At 39.7% G+C, this 15,528-nt stretch overlaps 1 protein-coding gene across 5 annotated transcripts in view; it reads right to left on the reverse strand.

Annotated features, from left to right (window-relative positions):
• Positions 1–2,289: 2,289 nt before the first annotated feature.
• Positions 2,290–15,528, reverse strand: part of trak1a (trafficking protein, kinesin binding 1a) — a 47,109-nt gene continuing 33,870 nt past the window's right edge. For 4 of the 5 annotated variants that reach the window (XM_022673662.2, XM_022673659.2, XM_022673661.2 and 1 more), the window contains 5 exons: positions 15,247–15,468; positions 14,290–14,624; positions 11,710–12,045; positions 7,479–7,581; positions 2,290–5,688 (listed from right to left, as the gene is read on the reverse strand). In XM_022673662.2, coding sequence (XP_022529383.2) covers positions 4,923–5,688; positions 7,479–7,581; positions 11,710–12,045; positions 14,290–14,624; positions 15,247–15,468 — 1,762 coding nt within the window. In that variant the 3' untranslated portion in view covers positions 2,290–4,922. Of the gene's footprint in view, positions 5,689–7,157; positions 7,295–7,478; positions 7,582–11,709; positions 12,046–14,289; positions 14,625–15,246; positions 15,469–15,528 lie in introns of all 5 variants that reach the window. The other variant, XM_022673663.2, reaches the window with a different exon arrangement.

Consider the following 15,528-nt stretch of genomic DNA (forward strand, 5'->3'; position numbering starts at 1 on the left):
TTCATTATAAAGCTCAAATTCTGAGATATAAATGTTTAAAAAACACTAAGTCTAAATGTGGCATCTGGTGGCTCACTGGTAGAATTTGAGTCTCATGATAAAAAGGTTGTTGGTTCTAGACTTGGTAGGAGCTCTGCAGCAGAGGAATCTAAATTATTCTAACCGAATTAGTAAAATGTCAAAACACAAATCAAAATTTTAGGAAGAGCCTATGGTTGAGTGGTTAGAACTATGGCTTAGTAATCAGAACATTTGTGGTTCAAATCCTAAGAGGGATGTTTTGGTATGTTGATGCTGCAAAGCTTAAAATCTGTGTTTCCAAAAACACACAACCAAAAGCAGCGACCCAGTGGCTCACTGGTAGATGCTCCACCTTGGGATTTAGAGGTTGTTGGTTCAAAATTAATCTGGATTGTCACTTTAATTCAGATCTCTTTATGATTGCAAGGATATAAGTAAGTAAGCAAGTAAATAAGAGCAAAACACAAACCAAGGTGCGATGGCTTAGTGGGTTAAACTGTGGGTTTGTGACCCAAACAGCTTGGGTTCAAGGCCTGATAGATACATCTTGTTATGTTTTCATAGTAAGGCTAAAAATCCACAATATATCTGTTCAAAAATCACACACAGCATCTGTGGGATCCTGTGGCTCACTGGTAGATGCTCTGCCTCATGATTAAGAGGTTGCCGGTTCAAGACCAGCCAGGATCACCACACATGATGGACCATGCATGCACAAAGAGAAGGGCAGACAAAGCTAGCAGAAATCCCCACACCAGGGGTCACATGTGACGGGCGGACAAGGCCGGACCAAACCCACAAAGGGGGAGAGGAACTACCTGGCTCTCTCCCTCTGGGGCCTCCAGGGAGATAACCAGCAGCAGTTATGGAGCCCAGGTCCAAAATTTTTTGTCCACTGCTACGTACCATATTTACACTTTGGGCACGTGTTTCCATGGAGATCCATGTGGAAACACAACAGTGAGTGGAAATGGAGCAGCCACTGAACGCAATGTCATGTGAGCGAGAACGCCAAAAAACTCACTGGTCTTCCTGTTTTTTGAGTTTTATCACTGAGAAAAAGTGTGAAATATTTTTCACAGACAACCCCCGAGAAACTAACACCGCCCCGATAGAGCTTTAGTGTCATATTTCCTCTGGAATAAAGTTTAGTCTTTGTCTCTCTAATTAGGTGAAATCCAGCCATCAATGAGAGTTCTGTGTGCAGTAATTGGATGATAAGTCCCTTTAAACAGGAATTAAGTTGTTTTCTGAAGTAAACCAACTGATTTTGTGAGACATTCAAATAATCATCCACTGCAGAGAGATCTGGTGGCCAATGTTACTACTGATGAACAGAGCCAATAACAATGTTAGATTTTCATCTTACCTGAATACTGCCCAGCCAATCAGAGCTGCTGCATCCTTTTAATTATTTAATTAAACTTTTGCTCATTGCAAAGAAAATACTACCTTTCTAAAACTATTTAAAAAATGTGGCCAATCAGATAACAGTGGAATCCTCATGTGTTATTTTATTTATGTAACTATAATTCTGACACCACTTGAATGCAGCATTAGTGCCAGAGTTGCACCTTTAGGAAGCACATCATTTATGACTAGATGCTATAGGTTTTGTTATTAACGCCAGGGTTATACTATAGGTGTGTCTAGCCCCATTTAAGGGTGCTCAAATACCCCTAAATGGATTCCAGCACTCCTAAAAATAAGTCAGTAAGGTACATTATAAAATGTATAGCAGAGTGTGCTCACTCTTTAGTGACTAATCGAGTCTATAATTTGACACTCAGCCCAACTGTCCTGTCCTGAATATTTTCAGTAGTTTAAATTACTTTGTGAACTGATGAAAGATGCAATCAGGGAGCTTGTTGGGTAATCAGAGGCAACATCTAGCAGGTTTGATATCTGGTCCTGTCAGCCACTGTGAACACCAGGGAAAAGATGGAAAAAAAAAATCACTCTTTTCTATTGGAAGTGCGAAAGAGCTCCCATACATGAGCAATCATTAAGACACATTATCAAAATGTCTTTATCTAGAGGACAATTATTATAATTTATTGCAAGAAGGGGCACCCTAGTGAGCACTTTTATCACTTTTCCCCCCACAAGAAGGGCAGCCAAACATGCAGATGGGCTTTTTCAACCATGGGGACACCATAGGAGGTGAAAGCATTTTTGCTTTATCCTGTAGTCTCATGTCATAGTATTGTTTTAATATTTTACATAACTGATTCATCTGAAAGACAAAAAAAAAAAAAGACAACCATGTTTGAATCAACTGGTTTATTGACATATGTTTTTGCCAGTAAGAGCATCTAAAGTTCCTGAATGCATAAGTCCACTTTGTTTTTTGACCTGGCTTTTACCACAAGTAAAGTTCTGATTTTAATTCACCAATTTGTGTCCTTTTGTATAAAAAGTTAGCAGTGTTCGCACAGTCGCCATTTACAGTATACAAGTGGCAAAACTTCCCTTTTGTGAACTGAGGAAATAAAAACGAATTTCATAAATGAAACGAACATACAGTCAGGTACAGTCAGGACACCTATGTGGTTCTGCAATACATTCAATAAGAACATGTTCAAGTCATGATAAGTGCACACATACACAGATCTTCAACAGACAACCCTCTTTTGCTTTAACTAAAAAACAGAATTATAAATACAGGCATCTTTAAACACAGTTATGGCTCCATGTGCTTTCTGGATATCACCATCTACTCTTGAATACCCTTCAAATATTGTAACCGATACAGTAATTTCCAGCTTGTTTAAAATGCTTTCAGTAGAGTCAACTCAAGCCCATAGCTGCAGTGCTAACTCCAGTGTATACTGAGGCAGGCAAACTCAACAGAACGGAAGTCAGTCAGAACAGGATTAAATAATGGATCGTTAACATCAGGCACCATGATATTCTCTGATATTCATACCACTAACTCACAGTTACCATAATTCATTTAAAGCTTACAGTTCAGTCTTCAGAGAGTTTAAAATAATCTCCACCAAAAATACTTTACACTTTACAACTTAAATATGCATAAAATGAGCCAGAGCTTTTAAAAGTCTCTGCAGTTTTGTTGCTTGTGTTGGGAGAATTGGAAACTGCCTTAAAACATGATCGATTTTCTGCTTTACTCAGGTATTTCATACCCAGTTTGCATGTATTCGTTTTTTAAATGCATCGTTATTCAACTTTACACACATATGCACGCATACACTTATAAATAACATTGGTCTATTAACAAAGCGCAATAAATCAATCAGTCTGTAATATTCATTTTCAGAGTTTATACCACATCCTAACACTACATTCTTCCACACATCAGTCATATTAACCTCTCTCATTCTCCAATTCATTACACTAAGCTATGTATCAGAACTTTGGACTGAGGGAGGACTTACAGTACAGTGAGCTCCATCTGTTGTGCTAGTACGTACAAATTTCGTAACAAAACCCTCTATTAAGGGCCAGATTCATGTTTATTACATTGTAATAAGCACCATTTTACACCTTAGTAGCACTCAAGGATTGCATAAGCCATAACACAGAATAAAGTATATTAGCCTGGTTTATTCAAACTGCTTGGTTAAGGACAATTCGTTTGGGCATCAAAAACTAACTGAGAAAACTCTGCATTAGCGCAGCTCCATTGTCCTTCATTGTTAAAGTTAGCATTAGCATAAACGTAAATGTTGAGAGTGCTTCAGTCAACAGCTCTGAAAAAGATGACAACCAGGATCTAAGCACACAGTGCTCTGGGCTCAGGAAGACCAGATTGCTTGCACATCGGAATACACAGATATGGTCTAATAGTACAGTTCTTCAAAATCAAAAAGTGCTTACAGCTGAGTTTCCCCAGAAAATGGGCATTTAGGATTCCCTCTTAGCTAATTTGCTACATTTTCTTGCAGCCCTCAAGTGCAAAAACATAATTTCATACAACAGGACAGTATTTCTTACTCTTGTTATTGGGGGTCCGCAGTCCTGCACAGTTTCAGCACCTGAGAAATCTCAGGAAGGCCATCAAGAACGACGGATGAACTGAATAAGATGGAAATGTGAAAGGTAAGGGGATCTATTTAAATAATTAACTAAAAATTACATTTACACAATTTCCCCAATTTCTTCAAAAATAGACTATTAAAAAAAAAGCTTTACTTCACTAGAGTAAACAGTCCAATAAAAGCCCTTTGATTTAGTTGAATGGCTAAAGAGTTTTTCTCATTGGTGGTCTTTTGGAGGTGGTTCTATACAGAACCTTTTAAAATGGCTTAATATACAGCATCAAATGAATTACAGAGCATCAGAAGGTTATACTACCACTACTCATCATCATTTAAAGAATCAGTCAAATAATCCTTAATAATCAGTCTTATAGAAGAAAGTACCCTTGTTCTGGGAGTGTAGCTGATCAGCCAAGACACAAGCCACAGCAATCAGTGTCCAAGATTCGCTTCTTTAGAATTTAGTTTAGTTTTTGTGGGTGACAATGGACTTTCATTGCTTGTTAGCAACATTAGCCACATAGCTCCAGTGCAAAACTAAAGAAAAACACTTGTAAAAAACAATTGTAAAAAGAAGGATCTTAGCTTGGTTTAAGGGGGGAAAAAATGCAAATATGATTTTCAGTAAACCACTTTTTTTGTGGGGGGGGGGGGGTTGATACCCCATTGCATTCATCTAGATGAACTGTACCTTACATATGACAAAAAAAACAATACAAAACAAACAAAACAATGGTAATACAGACAACTCTGCTATACAAAATAATCTATACAAATCTCTTTTACAGGCACAGTCGATCTGTCAAAGGAGTAAAGTAATGTACTTGAATCATGTATTTTGTACACAGAGGGATCGCAACCGAGAGAACGGGAGAACAAGAGAAAGAAAGGCAACATTCACTCCTCATTGAGGCTAGTTTTTCTGGAAGGTTTAGGGGCCAAGAGTAAGTTGTCCGTTGGAGGCCCTGGACCCTTCATTGCCATGCTGGCCCCTACCATGACTGGGTAACTTCGGTTTCTTCGCATTCCTGGCAGTGGCAGTCCTCCTATAGGGCTGGTAACCCCAGGATGGGTGCCAAAAGGTGGTCCACCCAGTCCCAGCACAGGCCCCGGGGTCACTGCCCTGGGACCAAGGCTGAACCGCTTCACCTTGTCTACCAGGCGAAGGTTCTGCACACTTACCTCAGTCTGACACTGTGAGTCCGATTGGGCCTTCGCTCCACGCATTTCCTTCAGGATGGAACTGGCCGGCCGCGAGGCTAGGAAGTTCTCGTAGGGTGGGTCTGAGGGGCTGAAGTCCAGGGGCAGCACAGGGCTGTTGGGTTTGGATTTGGTGGGGGAGTTGGGAGGGGTGGAGGGCAGTGTTTCTGGGCCCTGAGTGAAGGAGCTGGCTGTACCAGAGCAGGACGTGGACTCCGGGACAGCAGCAGTCTGGGCCCGGTCCCAACTGAGGGGGTTGTAGACGGCTGAGGAGATGCCCCGCTCCTGCAGGAGGCGCACCAGGCCCAGAGAGGTGCTAGTAGTCTTGGTGTGGTCGCGCAGGTTGGTGAAGCTCTCAGCCAGGCTGAGGCGGCGCGGAGTGCAAGGGGTGGAGACCGGAGTGGAGCGCATGCTACTGCTGGACATAACACAGGACACCAACGAGGGAGCTGCTGACATCAGACTGAACAAAAAAAACAAAACAGGTCTATTAATATGAATCAGATCAAAAAAATCAAATCAAATAAAAAAAGCTAAATATAAGAAAAGTTGTGATTAGCTAATTTACAATAATCATTTGATTTAAAGAAAATCATTAAAATATATGTTAGCAAATAATTAGTTTAGTGATTCAGTTGCAGTTTGTTTACTATAATTTCACAGTAACATACAGTCACTGTCCAATTAAAAAACAAAGTCAAATGTCTTGATGAATGGACCGATAGACCATTTTCAAAATTACCTGAAATAAACTCTATTTACATTGACTTTCATTGAAAGTTGAGAAGGTTTTATCACTCTCCTGTAAAGTTGATAATTAGGAGACTGTTTCATTGACGTTTTCATTGGACAGTGATGATGGCAGAGATGTAAGTTTATTGGATAAGTTGCCCAATATTTCACTATATAAAAAGTAATAGTAATAGTGTATATAAAGCAGCAGACACATTCAGTTCCTGAAACATCTTTAACTTTAGCATTAACAAATTTACTAAAAGTGCACTACACTGAATTAGAAATTTGATTCAGGTTGAAAAATTCTACTGCTACTTTTACTGCTAGTAAAGAAGTCTGAGTAAGTACTAACAAAGATTTATTTTTTTAGACTTCAGAAATATGTAATCTTTGGCTCTGTGTAGTATTACCATTTAACCTACGGTATTTATACCTGTTTATGGCCTTCAAACTTTACATTGAAAGTGAAGTTGTGCTGTGTTCATGGAACCATCATTGACTCATACTATTTTCATTTGCGATATAAGCCGAACCGAAAGGCATTCAGGATTCAGTTTATGTGCACAGATTTCTACTGGACTGTTGGATAGAATTCATCAGTCAGGGGCACTAGGGAGTATTGAGACATTTGGAATTCAGCTGTACTTTGATGTTTCTAATGTATGCGGTTAGTTCGCATGACATTGATTTGAATGTGCCGTTTTAGAGCGCAGATACGTTCACAGTATTAAAAAAAATCTGAACTGAACATTGAGGGTCATACTGTTAACGCACTCTTAAAGTAATAGCATATAAAGTTAACCTAAGGTTCTTGGCTATCACTATAAACTATTCTTTTAATCATTCCTCAAGAATTATTCATCAAGGATATGACTAGTTTAACATCAAATTTAAACATTAAATTAAAACACTTTTGACACACACACAAGCTGATTGGTACACATGCGTCAATCCTTTCTCCCCGCAGCCTCCAAAAACTTCAAACACATTCATCATTAGTAAACTAATGCAGAACAATCATAAGTATACTAGCAGATTTAACCTTTTCCTTACTCAAAAACTTTAGTGTTAGATTGGAGGCTTCTTCTCTGGAACGTTAGATTGTTAGACAGGAAGAGATTTGGTTAGAAAGGGATGCGCACACGCCTGTGACCCACACGCCTGTGATCATGCTGGGGTCATGTGACCACTTCTCACCCTGAGTGGGGGCGGCTCAGAGAGCCTGCTCTAAGCTTGACCTCAGAACAACATGGTACAGTGCTGCTTCCTCCTCATCATCCTCATCCTCCTCATCACCACCATCATCCTCACCATCACCATCATCATCACATAATCTGCAGAGAGCCAATCACATTGTGTGTGGCTATCCAAACAGCAGGCATTGAATTCTGTGTGATTAAACTAAGGATCTATATTTACTGTAACTATAATTCCATTACAGCATTACAGTATGTCTTAGTAAGATTGCTGAGTGTTGTGCGCCCTCTAGTGGTAGGAGAGATGTAGTGCAGGGCTCACCTGGGTGTGACACTGGTCAGCTCGTCTGAGGGGTGGAGTATCCGGCAGGTGGTGAAGGTGTAGGTGGAGTTAGTGTGAGACATACATTTGCCAGGGAAATGCACTGGGAACAGCAAGAGAGGAGAGGAACACATCAGTACACACGGAAACATCCAGACATCTAGACATACTCCCGCCCCAACACACCACAGAATGGGTTAAAAAACTGCAGCAGGAACTGGATTTGTGCATCTCAAACAACTAGAAGCCTGTTCGTCAATAACGTTTTAAAACAACAGACATTCAAAACTCTTTACCCGAAGCTGGTGCTTTCTAGTCTAAAAGGCATCTTTAGATGTGAGGAGAACCAACAAGCACACAATGCCAATATTAAAACTTTTTAAGTAAGCTTGGAATGTCTGTATTGTCTTACAAACTAACATTCCCACAAAAAAATAAATGGACAGTTTTAAACATAAATGGACATTTGTATAGACAATCCAATGGAGAGCTGGGGTTATTCAAGTGATTTTCATAAAATTTTCACTTCACCATGCATGCAGTAGCATGTCCGATAGCTAAAAAAAGCATTGCATTCGATTCTGCTTAGTTCAATTTGTTGTTAAATCAAAACATGTTTGTGAAATGCAAAAACTGAAAGGAAAAAAAATGTATTTACTTCTGCACTTTCAAAACCTTCGGGAGATGGATTTAAGATACCTTTTTTTTTATAATCCCATTTCAACACAATTTACAAGGCCAATTACCCAACCCAAACATTAGGACTCCCCTATCACTAGTGATACCCCAACACCAGGAGGGTAAAGACTAACACATCTAATACATGTCAGGTCAGCCACCACTTCTTTTCAAACTGCTGTCGATGCAGCATTGCAGAGTAGCATCACAGTGCGCTCAGAGGAAAGCACAGCGACTCAGTTTTTGACACAGCAGCTCACAGATGCCTTGTGCTGATCGACATCACCCTTTGGAGTGATGAGTGGAGAGAGTGCATCTACCCACCCAGAGAGAACAAAACCAAATGTGCTCTCTCAGTGCTCCTGCAGCTGATGGCCAGCTACATGAATGGGATTCGAAACTGCAATCTCACGATCATAGATTTAAGATACCTTTTTAGCTAAATTAATTGAACACTTTTCAAGATATTTTAAAGCTCAGTCGATCCCAACCACGCCCCCTTCCAGTATCCTGATGCAATTTTAAAGAGAGACTCACACAATAGGACAGAACCGATGGTTCTGTAAGAACTGGTTCTGTAGGTAAGAAGGATGATCACATTATTAGACAGCAGATAAGATCCGATAAGGTGACCCATACGCAGAAACCAAGATCAGCAATTATGTAAACAACAACAGTGTGGTAAAGTCCGTCTGTATGTGCGCCTGTGAGACTGAAAGTGAGCGAGTGACACTGCAGTAGTGGGCGTGTGAATGTGTGTGTGTGTGCTTATGATAGGGTGCTGACTGCACTATTGACAGGTCTGGCACCAGCCCTTGAGAGCATGTGTTCAAGCCCTGGTGTGTTTGCGGCTGCAAATGTGACCTGCATGTCGCATTTCTCCCCTCTCTTAGTCATGTGAGTGACTAGACTCAGATCACACTCAGTTTTTAATAGAACCCTTGACACTTGAGCTCTTACACACACAGACACACACACACACACAGACACACACATACATACAAACATGCACTTCACTCTGTGACCCCTTACTGGACCCTGCTCTAAGGTGACCTGAGTGTGTGGCAGCAAAAAAAAAAAAAAAAAACTCAAAAATATGGAGAAAATGAAGTATTATAGTATCAGATTTATAAACCTGTGTTCCAGCTCTTTGTTGTGTTGTGGTCTTTAAATCTACGTTCACACAGCATGTAAAAGTGACCAAAAAGTGACCAATTATGCGACATGTAGTTTGTGGCCATGTCAAAAACAAAACAAAAACAAAAAAAACACACATCTGACTTTTTTTAAATTAATCAGAACACAAAAAAGGGCAGCAGTGAGGAGGGATTCAGTGTCAGGATATTGAGCAAAGAATGTGGAAATATTTGGGTGCGGCCTCTGTTAAAACTAACTAAAGGCAAATATCTGAACTACTCAGTTTTTGAAGAAATTCTGAATGAGATTGTGCCCACAGGAGGGCGTCACTGCACTGCCAGAGAAAAATAAAAAAGTTTAATGAAACCAATGACACAAACCAGATAAGTGTCTGTGGCCAAATAATGTACCCTTTTTATTCTAGCCCAATCTCAGTGATAAGCCTAGCTGTCTTTAATAGCTCCTGAATAACTTTATGTGAAGAAATGTGCACAGTTTCTAAAAATGTGTTAAGTTTTCTAAATTAGGAGCATTAACTATACAGATGAATGTCAGGTATAGATCAGATTAAAAAGATAAATATATGAAAATGATATAAACCCCTTAAAAACACTGAGACTTTGGTAAGACAAATAGATTTGGGTTACTTTACCTGCTGTGTGAATATAGGCAAAATCTAACAAGCAGTTGTGATACTGTATCTAAACGTGAAAACATCTGTGAGCTTTTTAATGTTGATTAACAAAAAAAAATGTAGATTAAAAAGATAAATATATATAACAGCCTAAAACAGACAATGGTGGGAAATTTTGCTGAAAAGAATTTCTAAATATAGCATGACGTTGTGATACGGTATCGTAACTTAAATCTATCTGTGTAATGTGAAAAGTTCTAAGAAGAGCACTTATGGCAGTGTGTGAGTGTAAGCAAATTGTATGATTGGACAGGAGCAAGGGCAGAAAGTAAACAAACAAAAAAAGGTTTCCCTAAGCAACAAGGAATTCCAGAAAAATGAATCCAGTATGAATCTGAGAGGTGCGTGAAATGAGAACATAGTCTATGGTAGTTGCATCCAATTTTAGATCACAGAGAAATCTGGTCTTTCTTTCTACCTAAATACTAGCACCAAAACATGTTGAGAACAATCATTGCTGACATTGACCACAAAACAGGTCTAAAAGTGTGATGTATTTGAGTTAACTGCAATTCAATTGTATTCTGATGATGCAGGTGGCACTTGACCATCGGTTTCAGACTATATTCTCATTTCACAGCACAAAGGATAGATCCTGTTCACCAAATTGACTTGTCCATGCTCTGCCCACAGAGGCATTCTTTTGTAGCAACTGCTGCAAGCTTTACAGACCAGAAATACAGACTACTAGCATTCTGTCCAACAGCAGCTGTTCACAACTCTATAGGGTATCCATAACAATAAGGTATTCAGACTGTAAGTATAGATCGAGTACATATTTGCTGTGTAACCGAGCGTTTCATCACCATGACAAATTTGCTTGTTTTCAATATAATTATCTATTAGCCAACATACAATATTTGGAAAAATAAGGCTCATTAATGGTTTCTTTAAAAAAAAAAATCAAGGACATAAAAAAAGCTTTTGTTGGAGTAACTGTCTCTGTTGTCCAGGGAAGGCTTTTTCTACTAAAAATCAAATAACTGCTGTAAGGAACTGATAGCATTTAGCAACAAAAGTGTTAATGAGGTCAGGATGTTGGCCACCCCACCTCATCCTAAGCTCATCCAAAAAGTACTGGATGGAGCACAATCACCCCAGACAACACAGTCTAGCCCATGCCTCACATTAGGCATAGTGCCAGTAGGTACATGAGTTTTTTTCTGCTCCAAAGAATTCTATTCTATTCTATGCAATATTTCTACATAGGGGGTAGAATAACTGTATGTATGTGCATATATTTGCACATCTCTATCAGCATTGAGTGCCACTTAAAGTACCATAGCTGAATGCATACATTTTTGTCACCATTCTGTAAAGCTTGCTCAACTACCAACAGTTGCTTTAAAAGAATGCATGTGTAGCTGTGCACAGACAGGTAGACTTGACACAGACGATCAGAAAAAAAAAGTGTAAAAGGGACAACATGTAAACGAAATAAAAAAAAAAGTCACTATACTCGAAACAACCACGGCAGCACGCATCAGGTGTTGATGAGGTAGTAGTGGTGGTGTTGGTGGGCGTGCTGTGGATGTGTGTCAGGTCAGCCTGCTCCAGGCCACAGCGTGAGGTACTGTGTGTGGTGGAGTTGTGTAGGGCTGGATGGCATGACGTGTGAAACAGGCAAACACCCCAGCGCCCTGCATTCCTCTGGGGCTTTGGCTGTGTAGGCAGTGCGAGGTTTATGATGGCCCCCGGGCCGGCGTCAGGGTGCTCCCTCACCGGATGGTGGCTGCTCGTTCTCTGTGGCCTTCTGCAGCTCCATCTCTACCCCAGAGATCCCCGTCTCTCCTCGATCCGCCCCGTCATGCTCCTCCTGGCCATTCAGGTTTATACTGGGGGAGCAGGGCAAAGAGCCCAGACCTGAGGTAGAGAGAGTGGGGTGAGAGTGCTGATGCTCAGCCGGCTCGTCCTCCTCCAAATCTGTGAACGTGTACACCTCCTCCAGGTCCAGCTGCAGCGGTCTGAAGCCCTTGGTCACTACGCCTGGCCGAGCGTCCAAAATGCCGCCCAAGTTGGGCTGGGCCAGCTGCTGCCATGCGTGCAGGGTGGCTGAGCCTGAGAGAGGGGAGAGAAACAGCAGAGATTAGAAAATACACTTTAAACTGTAGCAATGCACAGAATGTGATATAGAATGAAATGAGAAGAAGCTTAGTGTGAAAAAATATTTTAAAAAGCTTGTACAAGTTTTGGTGCAGATTACTTGTTACCACTGTTAACAGCTTAAGATAATGTATGATTTTTTACTCACTAATTTACTTTGAATATCAAATTAACTTACATAACTTACATAAAAATGTTTTTGTAAATAAGGACAAAAATGCAAATTACCTTTAAATTAGTAATACTTATTAAATAGGAATACTTTTTTTTTCTTTTAAAACAATTTTTTTAAAAGACAAATGTTTTTCATTAAATTAAAAACTTGTTCTACCATGGCACTGCCCAAATCTTTATAGCACCTTTTAATATTTGTTTATGCTTAATAGTATGAACCAAAATTATTCCTTCAACAGACTGAAACCTTTCTGTTTCTGTTCTGACAATTAGCTGATAAAGGCAAGTCATTTGCTAATGTATAACAAGTGCTCTGAAAATTACTTATTAGCAATTATATAATAGTGAAAAGCGCAAGATAATATTTTATATTTAGATTGTTAATCTATCTTTGCTATATATATATATATATATATATATATATATATATATATATATATATATATATACACATACATATATATTTTATGATTTTTTTTAAGTTGGGTCATAATAGTCATGCACTTGTTCTGAATATTAATGAGCCTGTCTGCAGCAAATGCTTTGCTCTTTAATGCACTGCTGCCTTCAGAGGTGTCTGTATGCAGACACACTGCTAAATGTTTAATGGGTAGGTCAGCTCAGGTCAGCTGGAACAGCCTGGAGGGTCAAAATAAAAGCAGTGAAGCTCAAGAAAAACTGCTGCTTGTTTATTTTTTTCAAGAAAAAAATAAATGTGGAATGGACTAATAGAAATATTTAAAAATGGCCTGGAATAAAATCTTTGCATTATGAATTTCAGAGTTAAGAACATTTCCCCCCATTCGGGGGATGGCATTTAATCCCACACTAGTTAGTAGCTGGTGGATTAGGGTAATAACGGTCATTACAAAATGAAATCAGTCCTATATTTAGAAGTTGCAGAAGTGCAGAGTGCTGATGTTCTGCACAGTTGGGTGGTAAGTAGCACATTAGTGGTTTGATTGTGCATGTATTGCTCTGATGGTTAGGAACAGACATAGAGCAGAAAGAAAGAAAAAGAGGGATGCAAGAAAATTAAGAAAGAATTTATTGAACAACTTAAAACAGACAAGTTAAAAAAACAAAGTGGTTAAAACTGAAAAGTGACATGAAAGAACACAGGATTACACAAACACAGAAGGAAAAAACAGAAAGGGGAAAAGGGTAAATAAAAGAAGATACATAAGGGAAAAATGTACTGAACCTAACCAACCAGAGAGCAAAACCATGCTGACAATTACAAAAAACAAGATCACCTTCGTTTAGTGATTATTTAAAGTAAAAATGTCTAAGCAACCATCCTTTTTAAGCAATACTTATACATAAATGTGCTATAATGGGTATTTGAGAAAGTCTGTATACAAATCACTCATACAAACCAGTTCCATAAAAACATGTCTTTTTAAAGATGTTATACAAATTTAGAATGGTATATATACACATTTATTCTACACCTGCATTCTATACTTTTAAAAATGTATGATTTGAAAGCAATTTTCTTTTCCATTATTCAGACAATTTTGTGTGCATAAACTGCCAGCAGGTGGCAACAGAGAGCCAAACTCCACTGGTAGCATTTTCTCTACTGTTACTGTGGCAATTATTTTTGTACTGGCATTTATATAAGAAAATAAATAAGCTTTTGATGTGAACACAGTGCACTTATTGACTCACCTGCTAAAACTTTGCATAGTCAAATACACTAAATGACTTAAGTTATCTATGTGAAAACAAACAAAAATCCTCAATAAAGCCATAAAGTGCTTTAGTGGTTATCTATATGATGTTTGCACAGACTGTTCTGTAACATAAATGACTTCCTGTCTCAGAAACGTCATGTCTATTAGACTAACAGCGTGCCTAAATTAATATATTTATGTGCCTAAATCTCAAACCAGCAGCGTGGCTGTGTGTGTCTGAAGTAGAAGGAGTGCTGTGTGGAGAGGTCGTCAGAGTGGTGGTGAATGAGAGCCCACAGTGAATCTAAGAGCAGCAGAGCCAGCGGCCTGCTTTTGGCTTGGTCACCTTCCAGAGGCTTGACTATCTGCAGCTTCTCAGGCAGGTAGGAGCGGCTGCTGTAGACCGAATAGACCGAGTGCAGCGTGCCCAGGGACATGATGCTGTCTGCAGGGGTCAGCGAGCCTCCTCCGTCACTGCCACTGCCCTGCTCCCTCTCTTCATACACTTCACTCTTCTCCTCCTCAGCAAGAGCGTTCAGCTTGCGCTCTCTCTCCTCCTCGAAGAAGCGCCGCTCGCTTAGGTAGTTATCTCTGCGCAGAGAAAGCCGCCGCAGCGCCGCCTCCAGGTCATGAGAACCAGGCGTGCCTGGAATGCCAGCCTTCTTGTTTGAGTCGTCCAAACTGAAGAAACAAATGACAGAGAGAAGGAAAACAATCAATCGTTCATAATTGTGGAATTTCTACAGACATTTAAAAACCCTGGAAAAAGAATCCACCACTAGTGTCTGTCTCTCCTTCTCTCTATCTCAGGTCTCTCAGTGTCTGTCTCTCACTCTCTGGCCTTCTCTGTCTCTCCTGCTCTCTCAACCTTTTTATCTCTCTTGCTATGTCTCTTAGTCTTTCTCTGTGAATTTCTCAGACTCTCTGTCTCTTTTGATGTTTCACTCTGAGTTAAAGACTGACTAGATGAGATGGACTGAGAGCAAGATCCAGCCTTTTGCTCTACCTCTCACTCCATCTCCATGTAGGTAATTCATGAAACTTCCAGGAGAGGTGGGATGCTTGTTAATAGTCTCAATAATATTAACCAGTGTTGTTGCAGATGCATGCAGAAAAGTATTCTAATACAATCATATTACTTTATGACTACAGAGATTCTTAAAATGTTTCAATATGTCAATATAATAAGAAAAAAAATACACGAAAAAACAGTCTAAAAACCAGAAAACTTTGGTATTTGATTTGACATAAGGTCATTTCTGACCTACAATAAAAGGCTCTTTTAAAACACTTTTTCACTCACCTGTCAGGTGGAGAGTGGTTCTCAAACAACAAGCTGTTGGTACGATTGTCCATTATGACCCCCTCTCCCCCGTACACACTGGACCTGGGTGTGCTCAGACAGCTGGAACGCCTAGAGTTCACACATGATGTCTGATTGGACCCAGGGATGTTCATTGGGGAGCGCTGACGAACTGTCTGATTAATGTTCTTCACTGTCTGGAACACTCGCTTTGGATGAAGCCTAGAGAAACCAACATGCACACATATCTTTAAGGTCAGAGCATTACTTTGTGTATATTAG

Source organism: Astyanax mexicanus, chromosome 6 (assembly GCF_023375975.1).
Source record: "Astyanax mexicanus isolate ESR-SI-001 chromosome 6, AstMex3_surface, whole genome shotgun sequence".
In the NCBI taxonomy this organism is placed as follows: Eukaryota; Metazoa; Chordata; class Actinopteri; order Characiformes; family Acestrorhamphidae; genus Astyanax; species Astyanax mexicanus.